The 21,097-nt window shown below is 38.5% G+C and overlaps 2 protein-coding genes across 2 annotated transcripts; both read left to right on the plus strand.

Moving 5' to 3' along the window:
* Positions 1–601: 601 nt before the first annotated feature.
* Positions 602–4,126, plus strand: cisd1 (CDGSH iron sulfur domain 1). The gene is made up of 3 exons (XM_036574113.1): positions 602–736; positions 1,282–1,487; positions 2,479–4,126. Exons 1-3 carry the CDS (start codon positions 709–711, stop codon positions 2,566–2,568), a joined length of 324 nt encoding a protein of 107 aa, XP_036430006.1. The 5' UTR covers positions 602–708; the 3' UTR covers positions 2,569–4,126.
* A 1,315-nt stretch (positions 4,127–5,441) lies between these two features.
* Positions 5,442–20,647, plus strand: ipmka (inositol polyphosphate multikinase a). Its single transcript, XM_036574112.1, has 6 exons — positions 5,442–6,317; positions 8,710–8,795; positions 8,989–9,085; positions 11,689–11,861; positions 16,337–16,418; positions 16,605–20,647. The coding sequence occupies exons 1-6, from the start codon at positions 6,173–6,175 to the stop codon at positions 17,240–17,242; spliced, it is 1,221 nt and encodes a 406-aa protein (XP_036430005.1). The 5' UTR covers positions 5,442–6,172; the 3' UTR covers positions 17,243–20,647.
* The last annotated feature ends 450 nt before the right edge of the window (positions 20,648–21,097 follow it).

Below are 21,097 nucleotides of genomic sequence, written 5' to 3' on the forward strand. Positions count from 1 at the left end.
GTAGCCAGTCAGCAGCCCGTCCATGTTGTCCACCTTCACACACACACGCACACACATAGACAAACATATAAACACACACACACACACACACACACTAACAGCAGGCCATGTAGGATGAGAACAGGAAGGGACACAGCACCTCCACACTTTTATTCCCTATGAGTTCACCCCAACACCACATGTGTCATATAAATTTGTAGGGGGTGAACAGTGTTTGGTTATTAAATATTTTATATGTTCTTGAAAGAAAATGAGCAAAGGCAACGGAATCTGGGGTTGAAATAATAATAAATTACATCATTTTTTCTTCTGGTAAACATTGAAAATGGGTCCCACAGACCTGAACACCACACAAGGGTTAAATCATAACCTTTACTTCAATCAATTTTGAGTTTTGAAGGAGCCAAAGGGTGACAGTGAGGTTTGATTTACCTAAAATGCTTCATTTATCTGCAGAAAAAGTAATCTTTAATTTGTTTAGTTTTTTAAAAGTTTATTCTCGCTATTTCGCTACTTCAATTCTCACTATTTCGTCGTATGCGCTCTTGGTTGCAATGTTGATTCGCTTGAAGGACTCAGCCCACACAGTCCCCCGGAGGACTTTTAAAGTAAGCGTTATTGGACGACATACTTTCAGAAACACTACGGTGGAGGACACTTTCCCACAGGTTTCCGCGGTGCTGACTAAATTAATTGTACGGCACAGCAATGAGTAATTCACACTCTATGTCTAAAGGTAATGTTCATATAACTGTTTTTTTGTCCATATTTTTTGTCTTTTCTGGTTACCTTATTGCTTATAAGTTTGTGTGTACTTGAACCCGTTAGCTAGCCAGCCAGCTAGCTGTGAATTACCTGTATTAATCCCAGTTATTTGTTTGTGTAGCTGCTTCCTTCACCACTGAGTCTCCTTATCTGAGCTTCACCTGGCAAATCTGTTCTGTCGAAAAGTCAAAGCGACCAAAATCAAGCACATTGCTAACGACAAATGCAGCTAGCTTTGTTACTTAACCTTTGCTAGGTTAGCTCCCCACAGCCAAGTGCGTTTCAACACGCCGAGCATATGACACGCTAAGACGATAATGCTACTAAACAGGACCAATTTTAGCAGTGTAGTTACCTAAACCACCTAATATTGGATTAAATATGGATATCCGTGTTGTTTAAATAGTAACGGAGTCTGAACTGTTTAAGACTTGAGATCAAGTCATCTGCATATTGTTGTTAACACCTACATTTACAGGGAAAACTAAACTAACATTGCTGTGTTTTTGATAACAGCTGAGTTGGTAACGGCTCTCTCCGTCACTGCTGGAGCTGCAGCTGTGGGAGTTCTGGTCTACAAAACATTTTTCTCCAAAGCCAAATGTGCAAAACCAAAGGTGAACCTAGACCTCCAGAAAGACAACCCCAAAGTGGTGCATGCGTTTGACATTGAGGACCTCGGTGATAAAGCCGTGTACTGTAGATGTTGGAGGTCTAAAAAGGTAAGATATGACTGAATCCTCTTAATAGGGCCAAAGTAAATCTATAAAGTGCTAAAACCTTTCTAGTGAAGTTGACCATGCTAGTCACGTGGGTTATTTAAACCTGACTAAGGAGTGAGATTACTCTGTTTATTTGTAAGGGTATTAAAAAAAATCAAGTCATTTGAGTGTGGGTACCCCCCACCACCTATATATTAAGTTAAGATATGCCCAGATGCTTAGTTTTGATCACTGATAGTGGTTATCATGTAAGATAGAAATGATAGACCCTTGGAAGAGACCTGAGGGGAATATCAGTGATACAGGACCCTTACATATTTCATACTTACAATTTTCTGTCCTGAGTTTTTAAGAACATGCATGCTACTGTTTTCTATGTTAGAAAAGCAATTTCCTGTTGCAGTGCATGCTGAGGTCAGACAGCTGTAATCAAGGAATGCTTTGGTGAAAAATCAAATGTACACAATTTTCCACAATTTTCTACCCGGATGTAGTCAATCAACCAAGACATGCTTGGTGTCCAGATTTTGCTTACCTAGCTCAGCACTGGAGCTAGGAGGCTAGTGTTGCTAACATTACAAGGCAAGTGACACAAATTGTCGTAGATACAGGCCCAAAAGTTCTCCCAGACAGCTCAAATGGCATCCAGGTCTTCATTAAGATCACACACGTTTTTTTTTTTTTTAAATTCTTTTTTGTAATTAACAGTAAGTCATACTGTGTTGTAACCCACATCAGTAGGTCTTTGTGACTTTAATGAAGAGCTGGATGTGGTTGAGCAGTTTAAGAGAAGTTTTGGGGATTTTCTCACGAAAAAGATTTGGGTGACTGACTTCTAGGGTTTGCTAGCAATAGGAAGCAAAGAATTAAAATTTGGATACCAAACATGGCTCAACTGATTTGACAGCATCTGCTGTAAGTGGACAAATATGTAAATTAGATTTTGTTCTCTGTACTGTTTTAAATGATGGAATTTATTTCTGTTTTGCAGTTCCCATACTGCGATGGTGCTCATGCAAAACACAATCAGGAGACGGGGGACAATGTGGGCCCCTTGATCATAAAGCGCAAGGACGCATGAGTGAGAGCGATCATACACTCAGGGTTGCCGCTGCTCATGGATGCACAGCTGTCTCTGCTCATTAAAGGTGTGAGAGAGATTAGTTCTTATTTGCCTCACGTGCAGCTGAGCTGATATTCTTGTTTCTCTGTGTGTGTGGGTGTGTGTAATACATGGTCTACTTGGGCCCCTGGTATGTTGATCTTCATGGGCCTGTTGTCTAACCTGTCTTCCATCATGTTTCTTGGTGTAGTTTTATCCATTTATCAAAGTTTTTTTTTGTAGTAACCATGATTACTGTCAACAGCTGAACACTTGTTTTCTTGTTTAAAAGTACACTAGCATTTTTAACTGGTATTCTGATCTCTCTAGTGAATACCAGGTTCCTTCCCAGCTGATGTCTGGAATGTGTTCTGACTGACAAGCTTAAGACTTGGTTATAAGTTACATTAACTGTTGTGAACAAAAGCACTTAATGGACAGCTTCATAAAGTAGTTTACATTTAAGCGCGTGGTAACAAGAAATATATGAAACAAATTACTGAACTATGCTTTGTGCTTCCAAGTATACATTTAATCAGACAGATCTGATTGTTTAAAACTAAACAAATGGAATGTGGTTGTGTCAGTTCTGGTTAGAATCTCAGTTGAGTTTCACTGAGCAAAGTACAACAAAATAGAAGCTCATTTAAACAAATTCAACCAAATACCAAATGAACATCTTAATCTGTTTTACCACAAAGTACAAATCTTATTTGACATTTCAGCATGAAATAAACTCTGCTTAGAAAATCTTATGAGCTTTAAAAAGATGGGATTAAGTTCACACATTAAGCACTGAAGATGTGAATACTTACAGACATGAGAAATGCCTAAATCAGATTTCTTTCCTTGCTGCCTGATCAGCATCCTGTGTTTAGACATGATACTGAGATTAGATATTTTGATTTTGATATTGGTATTTTGATTGTGGTGTATGTAACTGTATTGCAAATCACAGTTTATCTGGTGTTTCTTGTTCAGAAAGGATCAGGAAAAAAAAACTTTTAAACAAAGCCTTGGAGGTGTGTTACCTGCCTTTTTAACTAAGCCTAAAAGATTCTAGCTGGTAATGCAATAACTATACCAACTAATTGAATTTGTGTGATCAAATGTTGCCAATTAACCTACACATGTGACCTTAAGTAGTGCTACTAGTTCATTAGAAATGAGTAAATGTGGAATACTGTGCAATCTTAATGAAATCTTCGGGGCGATATCACTATGATAAACACACTGATGCTTGACTTTTCTCTGACAGAACTGATTGTATGTGTGACAGATTGTGTAAATGCCTGTGATTTGCAAGTAAACTCAGTTCATTTTTTTAATGATTTGAATGGTACCAGAAATGTAGTATGTTTCTTTAGCACTACTTTAGCAGAGCCTGTCATTACTGCACTCATGCTTCCATTTCTCCCACAGTTGGTAAGCTAAATTAAAAATACCTCCATAAGACGTTGTTTTTGTTTTTTTTTTTTTTTTTTTCCCTGAATAATTGTATTTGTCAGCAATAAATCCATTATTTCTGTCTACTACAGCCTTATACATGCTTATAGTGCTGAGTATTTCTAGTACTGATAAACAGTATTAACCTTGTGATGTTGCAGATGTTTTACCTAAAAGATTCACATTTCACAAATATATAATTATTTTGTTTACGAGCTAGCGCAGTGAAGTGTTGGAGAGCAATTGTAGTGCTAACAAATAATATCATTAATAATTACTTGATAGAGTACTTGATAAAAACTTGATAGTACTACAGCACCCCCCAAAATAAATAAATAATAAATAAGTGGGGAGCCCCCAATATGCCCATCTAAATCTAAGTAACCATGTGATTATTTTTTTCAATTATTTCTATTGAGGAAAAAAAAACTGGATAGTGCTTCAAGGGGCCCTCTATATTCCTAATAAGCAATGTTTACCTGTTTTTACTTGAGAAATATTCATTTTACTACTACAAAATTTAATTTATGTAACTGAAATTTGACTTATGGTATGACTTTGAATAATTAATAAAACAGATTGGCTTTTTGTCTTATTTTACCCCAGATAAGAAGCTTTAACTAAGAATTCATATTCTTTCTTTTTTTACTGTACACTGTGAACAGTAAATTTAGGAGAAGTTAGTTTTCGTGATTTCTTTTCGCACAACTCATAATGCATCCATATACAAGAAAGAAGCCTTGTGTTTTTTATAGACATTAAACTTACTTTCAAAATCTATTGACAGATGTTGTATGATTGGGTTAGTGGGCATACAGGGGCCAGCAGTGTCAAACAGGAATTTAAACATCATATGTACACTATGACTACGATCTGAAATTTCATTGATGGTCTGTTTTAGAAACAGAAAACAAACTTGCATTGATATTTTTAATGATTGTAATGTTTTAAATATTTTTTTTTAAATAGATCTTGCATGTCTTAGCATGTCTAATGCAGGTTTAGCCATGACAGTGTACCCTTTAAGTCCACCATCTAAATAACTGCTAATAAACTGCTAAAAAAATAAAAATAAAAAAAAACTGGAGTGCTGAGTTTACACCAATGTGTAGTGCTTCCACACAGACACAATGACTTCCAATTAGTTTGTCTTAAAAGGTACAAAGATGTTTACTGAATGGGGTTCCTAGTAAATTAAAAAAGTACTCTTATTTTTAAAATATTTCATAATAAAAGTGCAAGAATGCTCATATGGCACATACGCGTATTAGATGCTTCCCCCAATAAAAACATTTTTAAAATGGCAATCGTGCTTTTATATTTTATTGTTTACATTTTCTACACGTTTACATTGCGTTCGTCGTCACTTAATTACCAGAAATTTGAGATGATTTTGTATAGAATAGTGGAATTAATTAAAGCCCAGCTGTCCTGCGCACTTTCGTTCATCACTGATGCGCACATCGATACGGTATGTCAACAACCCCTCGGCTATAGCTGTGAAATCGCCTGGTCTCCGTCGCTGTGCCGTTAATCGTGTAAGGGGAGATGAAATGACAAAAGCAAAGGTCACCATTATTTAACTATTAAAGTGAAACTGAGCCCTCGATTCGTGAACAGGGCTGTGTTGTGAGCTGCAGGTTTACACGCTCGTCCTCGCCTCTGACAGATGGTGAGTGCTGAGACTTCCTCCTCCTCGTGTGAGCTTTCGGTCCTTCAGCCCGATCAGCGGGAGCACATGGACAGGCGGAGCTCCGTGATAATCAACAGGCGTTTGAATTTGACCCAAAGACCAGCAGAAGACCCTGCTCCTCAGTGGAGCCCCTGAGCTGTGAACAGAGACGAGAAGAAGAGCGCGGAGTAACTCGACCTCGGAGTTTATGAATGAACTTTAACGACCATGGGAGGTGTGGACGGGTGTAGCTTGTGGTTTCGAGGAAGTGGGGTGTGGCTAGTCTGCGTTAGAGCTAGTTCGCCTTCTGACCGCGCACTTTCGTAGGTGTTCAGTCGTTCCTTTAATGCAGCTGTTGCTTCTCCACACTCGGACATCCAGGTGAGCTGAAACTCCTCAAAGCAACAGGCTCCCCCGCCCAGCAGTGAGACTATGGTAACTATGGTATGACAGCAGAAGTTCAGGATGGCTACAGAAGACCGAGTGGTGGACTCTTCTTTAGCTGTGGACGCACTGGAAGCGGACGGTCCAGCGGTCGAGCAGAGACCGAGCGGATGCGTCCCGCTGCCTCATCAGGTGGCCGGACACAAATACGGGATCAGTAAAGTGGGTCAGTTCCCATCAGCACTGTCTTTTATATATTATATATATATATATATATATATGTATATGTAAACTAAAATATATATTAATTTATATATATGTCTCACATGTAGAGTTTAGGAGCGCATGTGTGAAGCCTGAACCGCAGGTGTGAGCGTCGTTCGGCTGTCAGTTTTGCTTCACTCTCTCTCTCTCTTCCTCCCTCCCTCCCTCTCTCCCTCCCTCTCTCTCTCCCTCTCTCTCTCCCTCTCTACGTGCTCTGTTGCAAGTAACACTACTCGTGATGGTGTATAAGGGTCGAATAGCTGAGTATCAGCAGGAAAGCAGATTAACAGATAGATTAAAGTCTATGGAAAATTCATCAGTAACGTTCATTTTAATTACCTCTGAAGAGTTTTTTCCACATACGAAACTGTAAAACAGATTTTGAAATCACACTTCAAGGGAAATTCTACTGAATTTTCCAGATGCCTGTGGAATGAAACAGTTAGGATGTAAACAAAATCATTCAGAGTGGTCTGTTGTGAAATGCTCCACACTAGAGAAACACGGAGAGTCAGAAATGTTCACAGTGGTAGTGATAGGAACCAGACGTCTGAGGCCTCTAAAAGCTACCTCACTAATTATTACATGAAATAGTTATGAATTCGCTTCCTGATGCCTGAACAGTATGTTAAATAGTATCGAGATTATTTTAACCTAAAACTTTTTCTAATACATTCATGACAAATAGGTAGAAGTATGGTGTTGTAAAGTAGTACCTGAAGGATTTTTTTTATTTAGCTTTAACACTTTTTTAATGCATTATCAACATAATGTATAATAACTAAGCAGACACATGTAGGTTCCCTAGTTTTTTTAGATAATAAATAAAATGATTGTTTTTGTGTTGTAGACATTGCAAGCCCTGGTTCCTTTAACCAACACTGTAAAGAAATTAGCCATTTTACATCAAACCACTTTGAATGGCTTTGTTTACATGTCAGTGTTCGAAATATGCCGAAATTGTGAAAAATCCATGGAATTCCCCTTTAACTCAGACACACATGATTAATTATACTGTATTGTTATTGCGATAAAAGCTCCTGGACGTATCAAAACGTCTTTCATGCCAAGCTCTTTGCAGTGTTATAAAGTCCAGTGGAAGCTTATCAGTACAGTGGTGCTGAACGCTTTAATTCTACCAGGCGGTAGTGTGATGATAAAGCTGTTAGAGATTAGAGATCAAATACTGCTGCCCTGTCTGAATGGAGGTATCAGATCATGCATGGGTGATCTAAGTTCATCATCTCTTTATCTCTTTGTTTTTTTGAATGAGTGGTGGATGTGTGCTCCCACTCAGGGTGGGTGAGGTTCTGGGGATTCTTTCTTATGCATAGAGCTCAGTAGGATAGACAAATGGCTAACGCTCATATTGTCTTAACAACTTTTGCCTCCTACACCTAAAGGAGACCTAGATACTGCAGTGATGTGAAAAGACTGAAAAAGAAGTATGGGGGTGGTAGTACTGCCTCTCCTGGTGCACCAGGCCAAAAAGCCCAGTGAATAAGAATGCAATGAGAACCTTTTTTAGATTGTAGTTGCTCAGCATTTGGGGGATGTTTGAACAAAGAGGCTGTGTTTCTCTCTGGCTTGTGTGAGTGTTCAGTGACAGAAAAGACTAGGCTCCGGCTAATGCTGTTTGAGGCCTGGGTTAATGGTTCACTTAGTTGTTTAAGTTCTCCAATCACCACAGAGAGTAAATGGAGAAGTTAAAAAGAAGTGTCTCTTTTTGTGCCTCACATCATGCCACACTTCATGTAGACCAGGGGTTTTCAGTCCAGTTTTTCAGGGTTGCCAGCTAGCAATGTTTCCATTGTTTCAGCTGCAGACAAACCTGAGCCTGGTATTCAAAGGCTGTAAGAGCGATGATTGCCTGGTTTAAGTGTTAGTAAATGAGAACGCAGCAGATATGTGGGCTTGAATCCTCCTCTGATATAGGCTACATTTTGGCTCCCTTGATATTAATGATTGTAACTTTTAACACAGTACATTGACTTTGAGCAGTACAGAGGAAATTTGGTGAGGCGCAAGGCTGCGATATGGTTTCTTTATGGACGCAATAACAATTTCCCACTAATACTTTTTAGAATGTATTCAGTTAGGATTATGCTGGGGAATTAATGTTTGATCATGTTTAGAAAATGTAATCAGCATTGCAAAATGATTGAACTGTTTATTAATATCTAGAAAATGTAATCAACATTAGAACATGATTGACTATATTTTTTATGATGCACTGATGCCATTTAGTCACAAAATGATTTTCCCTTAGGTGTTTTCTCATCTGTTGTCTGTATATGGTCAGAACAGTTGCATCGATACAGAGTTTGATTCAATTTTTGTATGTAATTGCTCAGGTATCCTGCAGCACCCTGATGGCACAGTGCTGAAACAGCTGCAGCCTCCTCCCAGAGGCCCCCGTGAGATGCACTTCTACAAACAGGTAATAAACCCACTGGAAAAAAAGACATGACCTCCTATAACAACCGGCAGACAGATCCAAAACCTCTAGATCTCTACTTACTCACTTTAAATGGTCTGTTTTCTAAAGTATCATACAGGCTGCAATTTTTGTGATATTAGTTTTTCTCTAAGAATCCAATTTTCATCCACCTTCACTGTTATGTGTTCTTTAGGTGTATGCTCAAGCCTGCACAGACCCACAGCTACTGGCCCTGCAGCAACACCTGCCCAGGTACTATGGCACATGGGCATCATCGGAATCACCAAATGGTGAGAAAGTAGACCTGTCGAGCACTGACCTGCTTATAATGCTATAGTAACTTCATTATATAATTTCATGTCTGCCATCAAGATCAATGTAAATAACACAACTGGCTGTTTACATATACATAAAGGTGGGTAAAAGTCTGAGACCGCTAGTGAAAATGCATTTATTTTTTTAATGCAGACCTTTTCATTACAAATTATATCATCAAGCAAAAGAAGAATCTTTGAAGTATTCACATGAAGTACAAAATTTCTTAGTATTTGATGTTTCCCCTTTTGAACTGGCATTAACTTGGTTTGTCTTCTGATGAGGAGATCAAATATGACCTTTTGGTACAAAGGCCTTAACAAGGTTAGGGTCACAAATTTACTTAAATTTGAATAGCGACCTAGAAATGGTGCAGAATTTTATTTGTTTAAACAATTTTCAAAATTCTACTTTGTTTATTTCCAGCCATGTTGCATTCTGGTTCTTTTCAGTAAGCCAAACAAATTGACTCAGCTCACAAATAAGAGCTAGCTTATTCAGCTCCCAAATAGCTCTTCACTCAGTAGCATTGTTACTGTTTATTTTGTTCACAAAATTAGTTTGCAACATTGTCTATGATTTAGTAACATTATCTGTGTTTTAATTTTCAATGTAACTTTAGCTTCTAATTAGCTAATTAACAAAATATGCATTATGACTGTTATTTTTGAAAAAAATCAAAAGTCAGAAAAGTAGTTTCACTGGATGAACGTCAAGGGGCAAGAATCACAAAATAGGTAGACGGGCAAAATACAGTCAGGAAAGTCAACCGGTCATCAGCAGATTAAAGCAGGTAAAGGTAATAAATATTTCTAAAGAACTAATGAGGCACACTTGTAAATGACACAAGAACAAACCAAGAGACAAAATAACACAACTGAGACTTAAAAGCTCAAAGAACTAATTTGTTCACCAATTACATATCACCATTTTCCAGGTTTAAATGAAAATCCCAGACTTGATGTGCTCTCAGACTTTTAGACCTCATAATATGTTAGTATTTTTTTCATCTCTTGGCCGTGTGTCAAGGGGTGTCCAATCTTATTCTCAAAGTGCCGGTGTGGCTGCAGGTTTTCACTCAAAGCAAGCTGGAGCACACCTGATTCTACTTGTTCAATCAGTTGGTCTTCAAACATTTCATCAGGTGACTTCCTGATCTTTTGGAATGAAAACCTACAGCCACACCGGCCCTCTGCGGATAAGATTGGACACCCCTGCTTTAAGTCACTTTACAGGACGCAATCTCGGGTCAAACTGTGTCTAATGACACTGATTTAAGGGATTTATTCCTCAATAAATGACTGGTAAACTTGTTAATGATTGTGGAATGGTGAGGGGAATGTAATTTGTCAGTGTGGAGAGATTGCACAGTGCATCACCTCTAACAGACAGGAAGCAGCAGTAGTCCTGTTTTATATGAGTAATTGCTGATGAAAGGAAATGTAGGCAGTTTACAAACCTTCTAGCTACTTCAGTTGGTTTATGCTCTAAGAGTGACACTGTAGCCAGAGCATGTTTTCTGCCATGCCTGTATGCTGAGTCTCTTTGTTTTGAATTATTTGTGAGTGTAGCAGGAATGTAATTATACAGTAGTTGTGTTTGAGCTTTAGCTCTTGTGCATATATGTTAAAGGATCACTGTTTTAGTGTGACAGCTTTAGACTTTAAACCAACTGTGACCAGCCTAGTTACAGCAAACACAATAAAACACTTTCTCTGGGATTCTAATCAGCTGACCGTTGAGAACTGGCCTGTCAGTGACTGTTGACATAACTGAAAAGAGTTGGGTGGATAGAGAGTCTTATCAGAGTCTCTTTGCAAAGCAACTGCAGCCAGGCCCTCTGAAACAGCACTCACTAACATGACAGCCAGCGGACTGTGTCTCAAGTTTACTGTTCACGTTGAACATTAAACGAAAATCGCTGTAAAAGGAATTACAGTTTAAAATTTTATCTTTACATTCTGTTACTTTTTTCAGGTTTCTCTTATGAGAGTCTCTAATCAGTTGACCTATCTGTACTCTGCCTACACATACTGTACTGTGTGTACTTTCACAGCATGCTTCAGAGAACATTTGCGAAAGTCCCATTCAACCTACTTAGAAATCGTAGTGCAGAGCATTTTCTTAAAATATACAAATTTAGAGAGTTATTCATTTTAAAAGATATTTATTTTGTATATATTTGGAAGGTCACTTGCCTAGGCTAGATCTGTTTTAAATGTTAGCGTAGTGACAAATCTGATGTTTCCAGCTGGCCTAGTTTTGATTAGCTACAACCACTTAGTTTAGCTACCTAGTGAAACATTTTCAGCTGGAAACTCAACTTTAGGTAGCAAATCTAAATGATGCAAATCTCTATGTTCTGTTACGTTTGTCCAACCTAGAAATGAGTGCTACTAAAGAATGCTTTTGTGGGCATGGATGAATGCAGAGCATAGATTACTCTCTCTGCAGTTAAGCACAAAAAACCCCAAAGTGATAGCAAATTCAACCTTGTCAATACTGAATCTGTAGGTGGGGAAAAAAACTCAAACTTTTACTTGACACTCTCCCTCTCTGTGTGTGCTCTCTGTGTCAGAGGTGTATCTGAAGCTGGAGGATGTGACCCGGAGGTTTGCATGTCCGTGTATCATGGATGTGAAGATTGGAAGGAAGAGCTATGACCCGTTTGCCTCGCGAGAGAAACGTGAAGAGCAGATTAGAAAGTATCCTCCAATGGAGGAGGTTGGATTCCTGCTTCTGGGAATGAGGGTGAGACACTGTGTTGATGTGTGAGTGTGTGTGTGTGATTGTTTCCGTAACCACTCATTGTTCAATCAAAAAAATCAATAGTTCAACAAAAAATCCAATTGAGGCAATTTTCCTCTTGCCCTAATCAGCCAAGACAGAGTTGGTGTCTTAAGTTTCCCTCTTTAGTTTTGTGCTGGAACTAAAAGGCCAATGAAGCAAAAAAGTAAATAAAAACAGACAAAAGTATTTTATTTTAAGATTACTTTAAATTTTAGGGAACACAATGTAAAATATGCTGAATGTATATTTGGTACTGAAATTAAGTATTAAACATCTAGCAAAAAAAATATAGCACTATAATTAAATATTGTTTCTAAGAACTATCTGAGGACTGTCTGAGCCTAATATTCTGATGCACATGCATGAGTCGACGGCTCACGGCCTTCTACATCACTGAACCAAAACTGTACACAACAGCGCGAGCGAGGAGAATTGAGTGAAATGGGCTCTACTGCTGGTGTTGTAGGCTATCCCTTCTGTTCACTAAAACTATCCAGCTTTTACATGGCAAGATAAGGTCCTTACTCACTCTGCTGCTGGATGTGCATCCAGGGAACACTGGCATGGCTTGTTGATTGGATGGACAGATGATTGAACATTCTTGTTAGCTCAGTTATGTTTGCTGGTTTAGCTTTTGCTCGATCAAGTTAGCTCTTTAGTCTTGAACACAGAGAGAACGTTGGGGAACACAGTTTTGTTAAAGATATTTTGGCAGGACCAGAGCCAGTTTAAGGGGAGCCTGGCCACTTTCTACTTCTCCCATTAAATCAAAAACATGGCTGCAAAATGCCTGAGGGTGCCCATGAGTGAGTCCTAAATTAATGGAGGTTAAGGGAGCTACAGCTACAAACTAAATGTTAAAATAATTTCTGACCATTTGTCCAGGACCTTCCTTTAATTTTGGAGAGTAGGAGGATGTATTTCATCTAAAAAGCCAAAAAACTTACCTGTATAATTCCTTTTTTCTACAGCAAACAGGTTTTGGGTGTACAACATACATGAGGCGCCTTTATAAAGTCCTATAAATGGAGTTCAGAAGTGCTCAAAAATATAACAGTGGTGTTAAAATGTTTTAAACAGTTCTGTGTTCAGGAAATGAATGCATTCTTCCATAGAAAAATGTTCCAGCATTTACAAACTTTGATTTTGCTGAAGTGCTCCATATTAACTCATTCATTTTAGACTTGCTTGGAAGTGCCCTCTAGCGTTTGACAAACCCAGGAGATATTACTGAGCAGGCAGTTCTCTTCACTACTCATTCTCTGGGTGGGACAGCCCACATCATCCTTGTGACTGGTGAGGACCCTTTTTACGACAAACTACCCAAGTGCTGCCTGTTTTTCCATCAAGAGAGAGGAATGTTAGCAAAATTTATCAACCATTTATTGGTTGTTGGAAAGTTATTCACAGCACATGCTTTGTACGTATTGTGTGCTGGGAAGAGCGAGACTCACTAATGGGTTTAGGCTCCTGGTGGCTTTTACAATTTGAAATGGCTTGAGGTGAGTGAAGCTTTTAGTTTGCACAGTGCTGATTGGTGGGCTATAAGCTTCCATTACCCTCATAGCTCCAGTGCAAAAGAAGTTTCATAGTGGGCTTACAGGTTTTGGTTCCATTAAAACAAACCCTGGTGCAGTTGCTCTGTGGTTTGTTATAACAAGTGTGCACGCTGCCATTGGCCGCAGATCACACTGGACTGTCACCGTATTGTTTTCTTCACGGGGCTGAAGCTGAAGTCAGACGACCACATCAATACTGATATTAGGTGGTACAGGGAGGGAACGTACAGTTCCGTAAATGGTTAATGTTAGTTGTGTAATTAGTGTGTTTTTTGTTTTGTTTTTGTTTTTTTTGCAACTGGGAGTGACAAAACAACATTTTGCTGACCAAGGAATGTTTCTTCATGCCAGGCAGATTTTACTCGTGTTTCGCTTGACTGCAACTTAACTTTGGCACTCACTAAATGAACAAACTGAGACCGTTGACGAGAAGGTCAGTTTCAGTTAGCTGCCGAACTACAACTTTAGAACTTTGAATTTGGTGGAAGCACGTTCAAAGCCATAATTAAATACTCAATATACACACATTATTATGTTATGTATTAATGTACCAGTTTTTTCACCGTTTTATGATAGTCGTAAACTGCTTGAGGCCATGTATTACAGTGATTTCAGCCCCAGTGACACTGTGGGAAAACCACTGTAATGCGCTGTGTCCAAAATTGTCTGCTAATCACTACACTTTGTTAGAAAATCTGGTTTGCTACATAGACACTATTATAGGGAACAGAATCTGTGATGGTAGTAAACGATTTCAGACACTATGTCATATGGGATTGCTCTTTTCTATGTAACGGCAGATTCTGCACTATGGGTATCCCCTATCCACTAGGGGTACATCAGTTGTACACTCCTTTGCACTGGGATAAGGGGAAAACTGTGTAAATTTGATTTGTGACTGAACTGGATTGCTTTGACTATTTACTGTTTATTACTTTAGAATGTTAAGCTCTAATATTAATCTCTCACTCATGAAGCCTAGCCATCACTTTCTGTACCCTTCTATCTACCATGCATTCTTTTTTTCAGTCTTTGGGCTATTTATCCAATAGCCCCTGGGTGCTATTACTTCTTGTGTTTTTGTTCACAGAATTTCTGTGTGGCTGTTCCTAATGATAAATACCACTGAGAACAGAAAACAAAAACATTCTATCTGAATAGCGGCTTCTTACAGCTTCTTGCCTGACAGGTGTAAGAACTGTAAGGGTACGCTCCCACTCGCTTGTCCTTCTCCTAACTTTAATGGAGAGGCCTGATCAATATGCCAAGTCCTTTTCTTAGCAAATCGTTAATTACTGGAGTTGTTTTGATAAGAGAAGTTGGGGGAGACCTCCATGAAGTGATAGATGTGGCAAGTAGACGGTCAATAAACGCTACAGCAAGTGCCACACTGTACAGCTGAAGTTTACCTCCCTGTCCTTGCTGTGCCTACACACTAGGAGTGTAGACAGGATCTCAGTATGGACTTTTTGCTTTCTCTGAAGTAGTAAAGAGGAATGTTCCTGTTTTTTCAGTGAGTAACCCAGACTGGCCACAGCTACTGCCTGTACATTTTAGTCCAAAATCTTACCACTGTTTTCCACTGTTGTGACCTGGCAAGTTTCTTCAGAATGTAGCATTTCTGATCAAACCACTCAGAGTGACTTTTCATCATAATGGCTGCATTATGCAGAAATCTTGAAAAATATGTGAAATTTCCCTTTAAGTTGAAAATCTCATGTATTGCACAGCATTCAACACATTCTGGTATCTGACCACTAGAGGGCAGTCTCTCCCACAGTTTGAAAAAAGTACTGTATGGTCTCTGAAGGCCTGTGACAATAAAACATCATATAATGATGTCCATTTATCGTCTTGAATACTTTATATTATTGTTGACTTTACATTGTTTTATAAAACAGAAAAGTTTTGATCTGATGTTCTAAGCTGATAAAATGACTTTTTGGCTGCTGATCATAAATATTTGATGATGTTTTTATGTAGCTTACCCTCACTGTCCTTCCTAGCTGTGTGCTAGATTCCTCCTCCATTCGCTCAAATCCCCAGACACACACACACACACACACGCGCACACACACACACACACACACACACACACACACACACACACACACGTATATATTCCGTCTCTGTTCCTACATTCTTTTTGAGAATTTCTTTTAGCATCTAATTAGTTTTTCTCAGTGGATGAGATGCTCTCACTATCTCTCTCTCTTTCTCTCTCTCTCTCTCCCTCTCTCTCTCTCTCGAACTCAAACACGTACACACACACAACTTTATCTCTTTCTTTCTTGCTCTCTCTCTCTCTCCCACTTCCCCAGTAGGCTTAGTTCCCATTTGCTTTTTGTTGATTTCAGCTTCTTCCAATTTTTTACCATTTTGAGATCATGTGTGGTTGTGTATTTGTGTGTGCAATTGTGTGTCTATTTGTATGGAGATGTTAATCTCAAGTATATACACAGTCATAAGCAAAAGTTTGAACACCTCTGTTCAAATTACATGTTTTGTTGATTTTCTAAGTGAAAATAAACTAAAACATCCTCTAGAGGGCACCAACTTAAATATACTATTTTCTGCAAATTTTAACCATTTGTTTGTTGAGTTTAACATATGTGTCCATTAAAGTACAAGCCTAAAGTGGCCAAAATGGCTTATTAGCTGTCATACCTCCTAGCTATGCTTACTTTGTAGTACTGTAGACTCGGTACACTATACTGTTGTGTGCAAAAACACTTTGGTGCAAAGGTCCCAGTTACATGGAATTGTGTGTAGTCCTGTGGCTTAATGTTATTCTGAAATCTATTTTGGAAAATGAGCAGTCATTATTTGTACAACCCTTTTCTTTCACTGTCTCAATGCCTCCTGTCTTATTCTCAGGTGTACCAGGTAAATTCAGAGAGTTATATCAGTCATGACCAGTTTTATGGACGCAGTCTGAGGCAAGAGACGCTCAAAACTGGTATGACTCAACCTTTCCTTACTTGACTACAGTAATAAAAGGAAAAGCTCAGTTGAAAAGAAATAAATAAATAAACAAAAAAGTCATGATTATAATAGTACTGGTAAAAAAAGGCACTTCTGTATTTTTTTTTTTTCTTTTTCTTTTCAGATGTTAAAATGCTGCTCTTGCACTCTGTTTTTGCAGGCTTGGCTCAATTCTTCCATAATGGAGTGGAACTCAGGAAAGATGCTGTTTCTCTCAGCATCTGTAAAATCCGTGATATCCTGCGCTGGTTCGAGGGTCAGAAGCAGCTGCACTTCTATGCCAGCTCTCTGCTGTTTGTGTACGAGGGCTCACCTCGCTTAGCTAACGGAATCAAGTGGAGAGAAGACGCCCAGACAAGACAGGAAAATGGGCAAGGTGAACTAGAGTGCAATAATAACATTCACCTTGCCAACTGCAAGCTTCGGGGTCACCGCTGCAGTTTAGCCTCTCAGAGGAGTGCCTGTGGCTGGCTAAACTGCAGTGACCTTCCCCAGGACATTCAGTATGTAAGGCATAAGAATGGGATTTGGCCTCACTCTCTACATTACCACCTGGAGCAGGCTAATGGCAACGGAGTGAGTAGCGAGGAAGACACAAAAAACATGAGAGTGGTTGACGGTAGGAGCACAGGGTTGGGGAAAGGGAGGTTGAGAGATGGATTTGGAGAGAAGGAGGAAGATGTGGATGTGAGGATGATTGATTTTGCCCATGTCTTTCCCAGTGATAGCCCAGATGAGGGTTACATGTACGGCTTGAAGAACCTTCTCTCTGTTCTGGAGCAGATCCTCAAAAACTGACTTCCATCACCTCTCTAAATTCTGTGTGCTGAATCAAAATTCCTCTCTGTTAGTGTTCCTGAAGTTTATGTTACTTCTTGGAATAAGATTTTGGAATAATGAGGTGCAGCTGGTCATCTGTGCCAAACTGATACACTGAGTTGCCATTTTATCAGAAATACCTACCATGTAGTTGCACTTTTTTGTTGTCAGTTACTGATTGTAGCACATCTCTTGCTGCACCATTTATCCACCACCCTGTCCATCAATGGAAATGTACCACCATAGGACCACCACTGACCAGATTGTTTGGGTGGTGGAACAACCTCAGGTAGCAGTGATAGCTGGTAATGTGGCATGACTGAAATAGGAACAGCAATGTTGCTGGGGTTTCTAAGCACCTCAGTGTTGCTGCTGAGTTAAGAATAGTCTGCCTACCAGAAATATCCAGGTGACAGTGGTCCTGTGGTCAGAAACTGAGCACTGATGAAGAGGATAACTAACCTAAGTTGTGCATGGAAAAAGATTAACTAAAGCCATGAACTATGTGTACAAATATCTATAAAATGCACCTACGTGGTAAGTGTTTCTGATAAAATGGCCAGTAAGTATAGGTAGATACTACCTAGGTGCCTAATAAACTGGTAACTTGGTGTGCACTTGCTGCTTGAGGTCAACAATCATTTGAATAATCATTAGTTGATTGCCTAATGCATCTTAACTTGTTCTAGGTTCTAATCAGTGTTGAATCATCTCAAAGCCTTTGGGCATTTTCTGAAATGCCTGTTACACCTACAGCCTCTATCAACACCACTGAATCTCTTAGACAGAACATTGTGTGCATGTGGTCAGGCTGTAAGGGTTGCTTTAAACATTTATGATGGCCTTAATTTGAACAGTAAGACATGGGAGTGCATTAAAACAGTGCTTTACTGTGTTTCAGTATAAACCTCTACAGTGGATCAACCTGTTGATGGCTGCTCAGTGCTTAGTAGTGTTCATGTGTTCTGGCTCTTGACATTTTAACATGTCTTTGACCTGCGAATTTTACTCTGATGCTTTAAAATGATATCTGAAAATTCCTGATGTAGATCTTTAGATCTTCAGTTCTTGTTTATTGATAATAATTAAAAATAGTAAGTATTTTATGTTCAGCATCTTATGAAATAACTCCTAAAGATCTTCTCATCTTTAAGAAACTGTTCCTCACACCCATACAGGGAGTGCCAAGCTTTTGCTGGTATTAGTTTTGAAGGATAAGCAAGAGATCTCCTTTGGTGTTTTGTAATATCGTAATCGGGAAGCGGTTAACCACGAAATGAGTCCTTTGTGAACTCGAAAACACTTATTAGAAATTTTGATGTATGAGGTAGCGTTTTAATCGTCTTCTAAAATTACCCGAGAGTTCTGAAAAAGACATAATCTTCAGTAATGACTCACAGTTACATATCCAGAACACATGGACAGCGAGCTTCAGCTGAGTCATTGTGGAGCTTTAGGTTGAAACATCAGAGTCTTGCGCTGAAGCTGTATCTGCAAATACTGGCAAAATGCATTCCATACACATCCATTATATCAGCAAATTCTCTGATACAGATGTGATTCTTACATGTTATACTGAATGCAAATGCGTATTTATGATGGTCTCACTGCCAGAATGATACATTCCAAATAATCTTTGAGATCAAAAATGATAGTCAAATGTATTATGACTTTGTTGGTGCATTCTGGATTTTTTATATTAATTCTAAATTGTATTCAAATTTTTACTAATGTTGCTGCTTTGTAAACAGAGAAGATGGGTAACTTTAATGTTTCAAGTTTTATGATATCAATGATGTTTTAAAAGTAGTGCTTTAACAGTTGATTAATGGTTGATTAATTGCAGTGGTTTTCTTGTGGAGAAACCGTCTGCTCTGTGTGGTGCTTTGAAATGTTATCTTATGGCAGGCCAGTTGATAAGAGGTTGAACATTTAAACGTCTTAAAAATATGCTAGCAGGGTTTTTAAACTAAAGATATAGTTTAAAGATATAGTATAGAATATGTAGCATAATATTCATAGAACTGGAGGAAAGCCTCTAGTCATCGCCTACAATTGGCCTTTTTCTCCAAAGAACAAAATGTATTTGAATAAAATGACAAGCCAGTCCGCTTTGAGTAATATACAGTAACCTACTTCTGAAAATCATTTTCCCCAAGATGTGATTTCAAGGGACATTAGTTCCCTTTAATATGCAGCAGAATACATTGAATTTGCACAATAGTAATAAAATAATAACAGGCATGTATGTAGATTTTGTTCTCCTGGCAGACTTTTTCATTCTTATCTGGACTTTCAGATATGGATGTTTAAATCCACATTGTTCTTTGTTGATAAAACCCAATGAATGAAATTTCTTTCTTAATTTATCCAAATCACATGTTCTCCATAGCGTTTGCGCAAAATGTGATCTAGCAGCAGCTTTTTTTTTGTACTCAAAGATCTCAAAACTGTAACTGACCTGAATTTCAATTAGAAAAGAGAACTTGCTTTATGAGGAAACAGTGAAAAGCTCAGTGCATATACAGAGATGCATTCATGTATTAATGTTTTATGTGTAATCCATTCAGAGCGTTCTCTATGTTTCTTTTCATTCACAGTAGTGGATATAAAATGTATGTAGTGCTTTTCTATGTTCGAGAGATGGTTCTCTATTTTAACCGTTTTAAGAGTTTAGTGAGAGCTTGAACGGCTTGAACATAAGGACATTTAACTTTAATCATACACGCATCTCAGTATTCTGTCTGAACTAGCCTGCGCCTCGGCCAATCCCAGTGTCTTCCTCCTTTGTATGCTGCTGTGTTGGACCCCTGTTCTGCTGTTTACACAAGTTTTACTGGTGTTCCACTTAAAGCACATCCTCGCAGAAAAGACAGCAGACTGCTGTACTCCGTGCTGTGAAGTACTCAGTTCTGTGGGTACTTGCTTTTAAGTCTGTTTCTTCTGTCCTCTGTATTTGTGAATTCTTTTCTTCTTGCCTTTGCACTGTTGCTTAAAAACTGACATTCCCAAATGTTTTCATACCTGGATGACACATGTTGGTCTAGTGTTTGTCTTGACCCACCAAATATTTTGTGGAGTGAAATAAGACAAAAAAGCTTTCAGTCCACTTTTGCTCAATATACTGATATTAATGAAGAATGTGCTGTAGATGGTTCTATAAAGAACCTTTTTGAGAAAGATGCTATATAGAACCCAAAAAGGTTCTTCTATTTTTACAGTGTCAAGCTTGTAACAATAGAAGAACCCTTTCCTGTGCTATATAGAACCCTTTTTAACAAGTTAAACCAATAAAATTACAATAACAATAAAAGACATTGTAGTGTAGTGGCTCAGTCGCCTCAAATCTAAACATCTGTCTGATGCCAATATATATATATATATATATATATATATATATATATATATATATATATATACCAATATAATACCAATATAATACCAATATCACTGTGCCTCCCTAAATAACATAACACTTATTTGTTCTGTGTTCAGATGCCATTCATTCAGTTCTTACCTTACCTTTTAATAAATTTCACTACTGTTTCATGGGACATGTGTTTATTTGTTCTGATCCACATTCTTCATCACTTCTGGTCTAAAACGTGCCTCATTTACTTGTGCTCTTGTGGAAAGCTAAAAACAATCAACTCACTTGTCCCCACACTGCAACCCACAGTATGAAAACCACTGCTCTAAAACCTAAAATACCTCACTCACATATCATGTGCAAAGGTACAGCGCAGTAAAAGAGCTATGAGGTCCTACCTACCTACTTTTTTTTTCTTTTTTTTTTTTAAATACATTTGTTTTGCTTTCAACCCCTGCAAATGT

This window comes from Colossoma macropomum, unplaced genomic scaffold, assembly GCF_904425465.1.
Source record: "Colossoma macropomum unplaced genomic scaffold, Colossoma_macropomum, whole genome shotgun sequence".
NCBI classification, from domain to species: Eukaryota; Metazoa; Chordata; class Actinopteri; order Characiformes; family Serrasalmidae; genus Colossoma; species Colossoma macropomum.

Coding starts and splice junctions, on each gene's coding strand:
- cisd1 (XM_036574113.1), top strand. CDS start 709: ATGAGTAATTCACACTCTATGTCTAAAG. Junction 737..1,281: donor TTCACACTCTATGTCTAAAG/GTAATGTTCATA, acceptor TTTTGATAACAG/CTGAGTTGGTAACGGCTCTC. Junction 1,488..2,478: donor GATGTTGGAGGTCTAAAAAG/GTAAGATATGAC, acceptor TCTGTTTTGCAG/TTCCCATACTGCGATGGTGC.
- ipmka (XM_036574112.1), top strand. CDS start 6,173: ATGGCTACAGAAGACCGAGTGGTGGACTCTTCTTTAGCTGTGGACGCA. Junction 9,086..11,688: donor ATCATCGGAATCACCAAATG/GTGAGAAAGTAG, acceptor TCTCTGTGTCAG/AGGTGTATCTGAAGCTGGAG. Junction 11,862..16,336: donor TCCTGCTTCTGGGAATGAGG/GTGAGACACTGT, acceptor TCTTATTCTCAG/GTGTACCAGGTAAATTCAGA.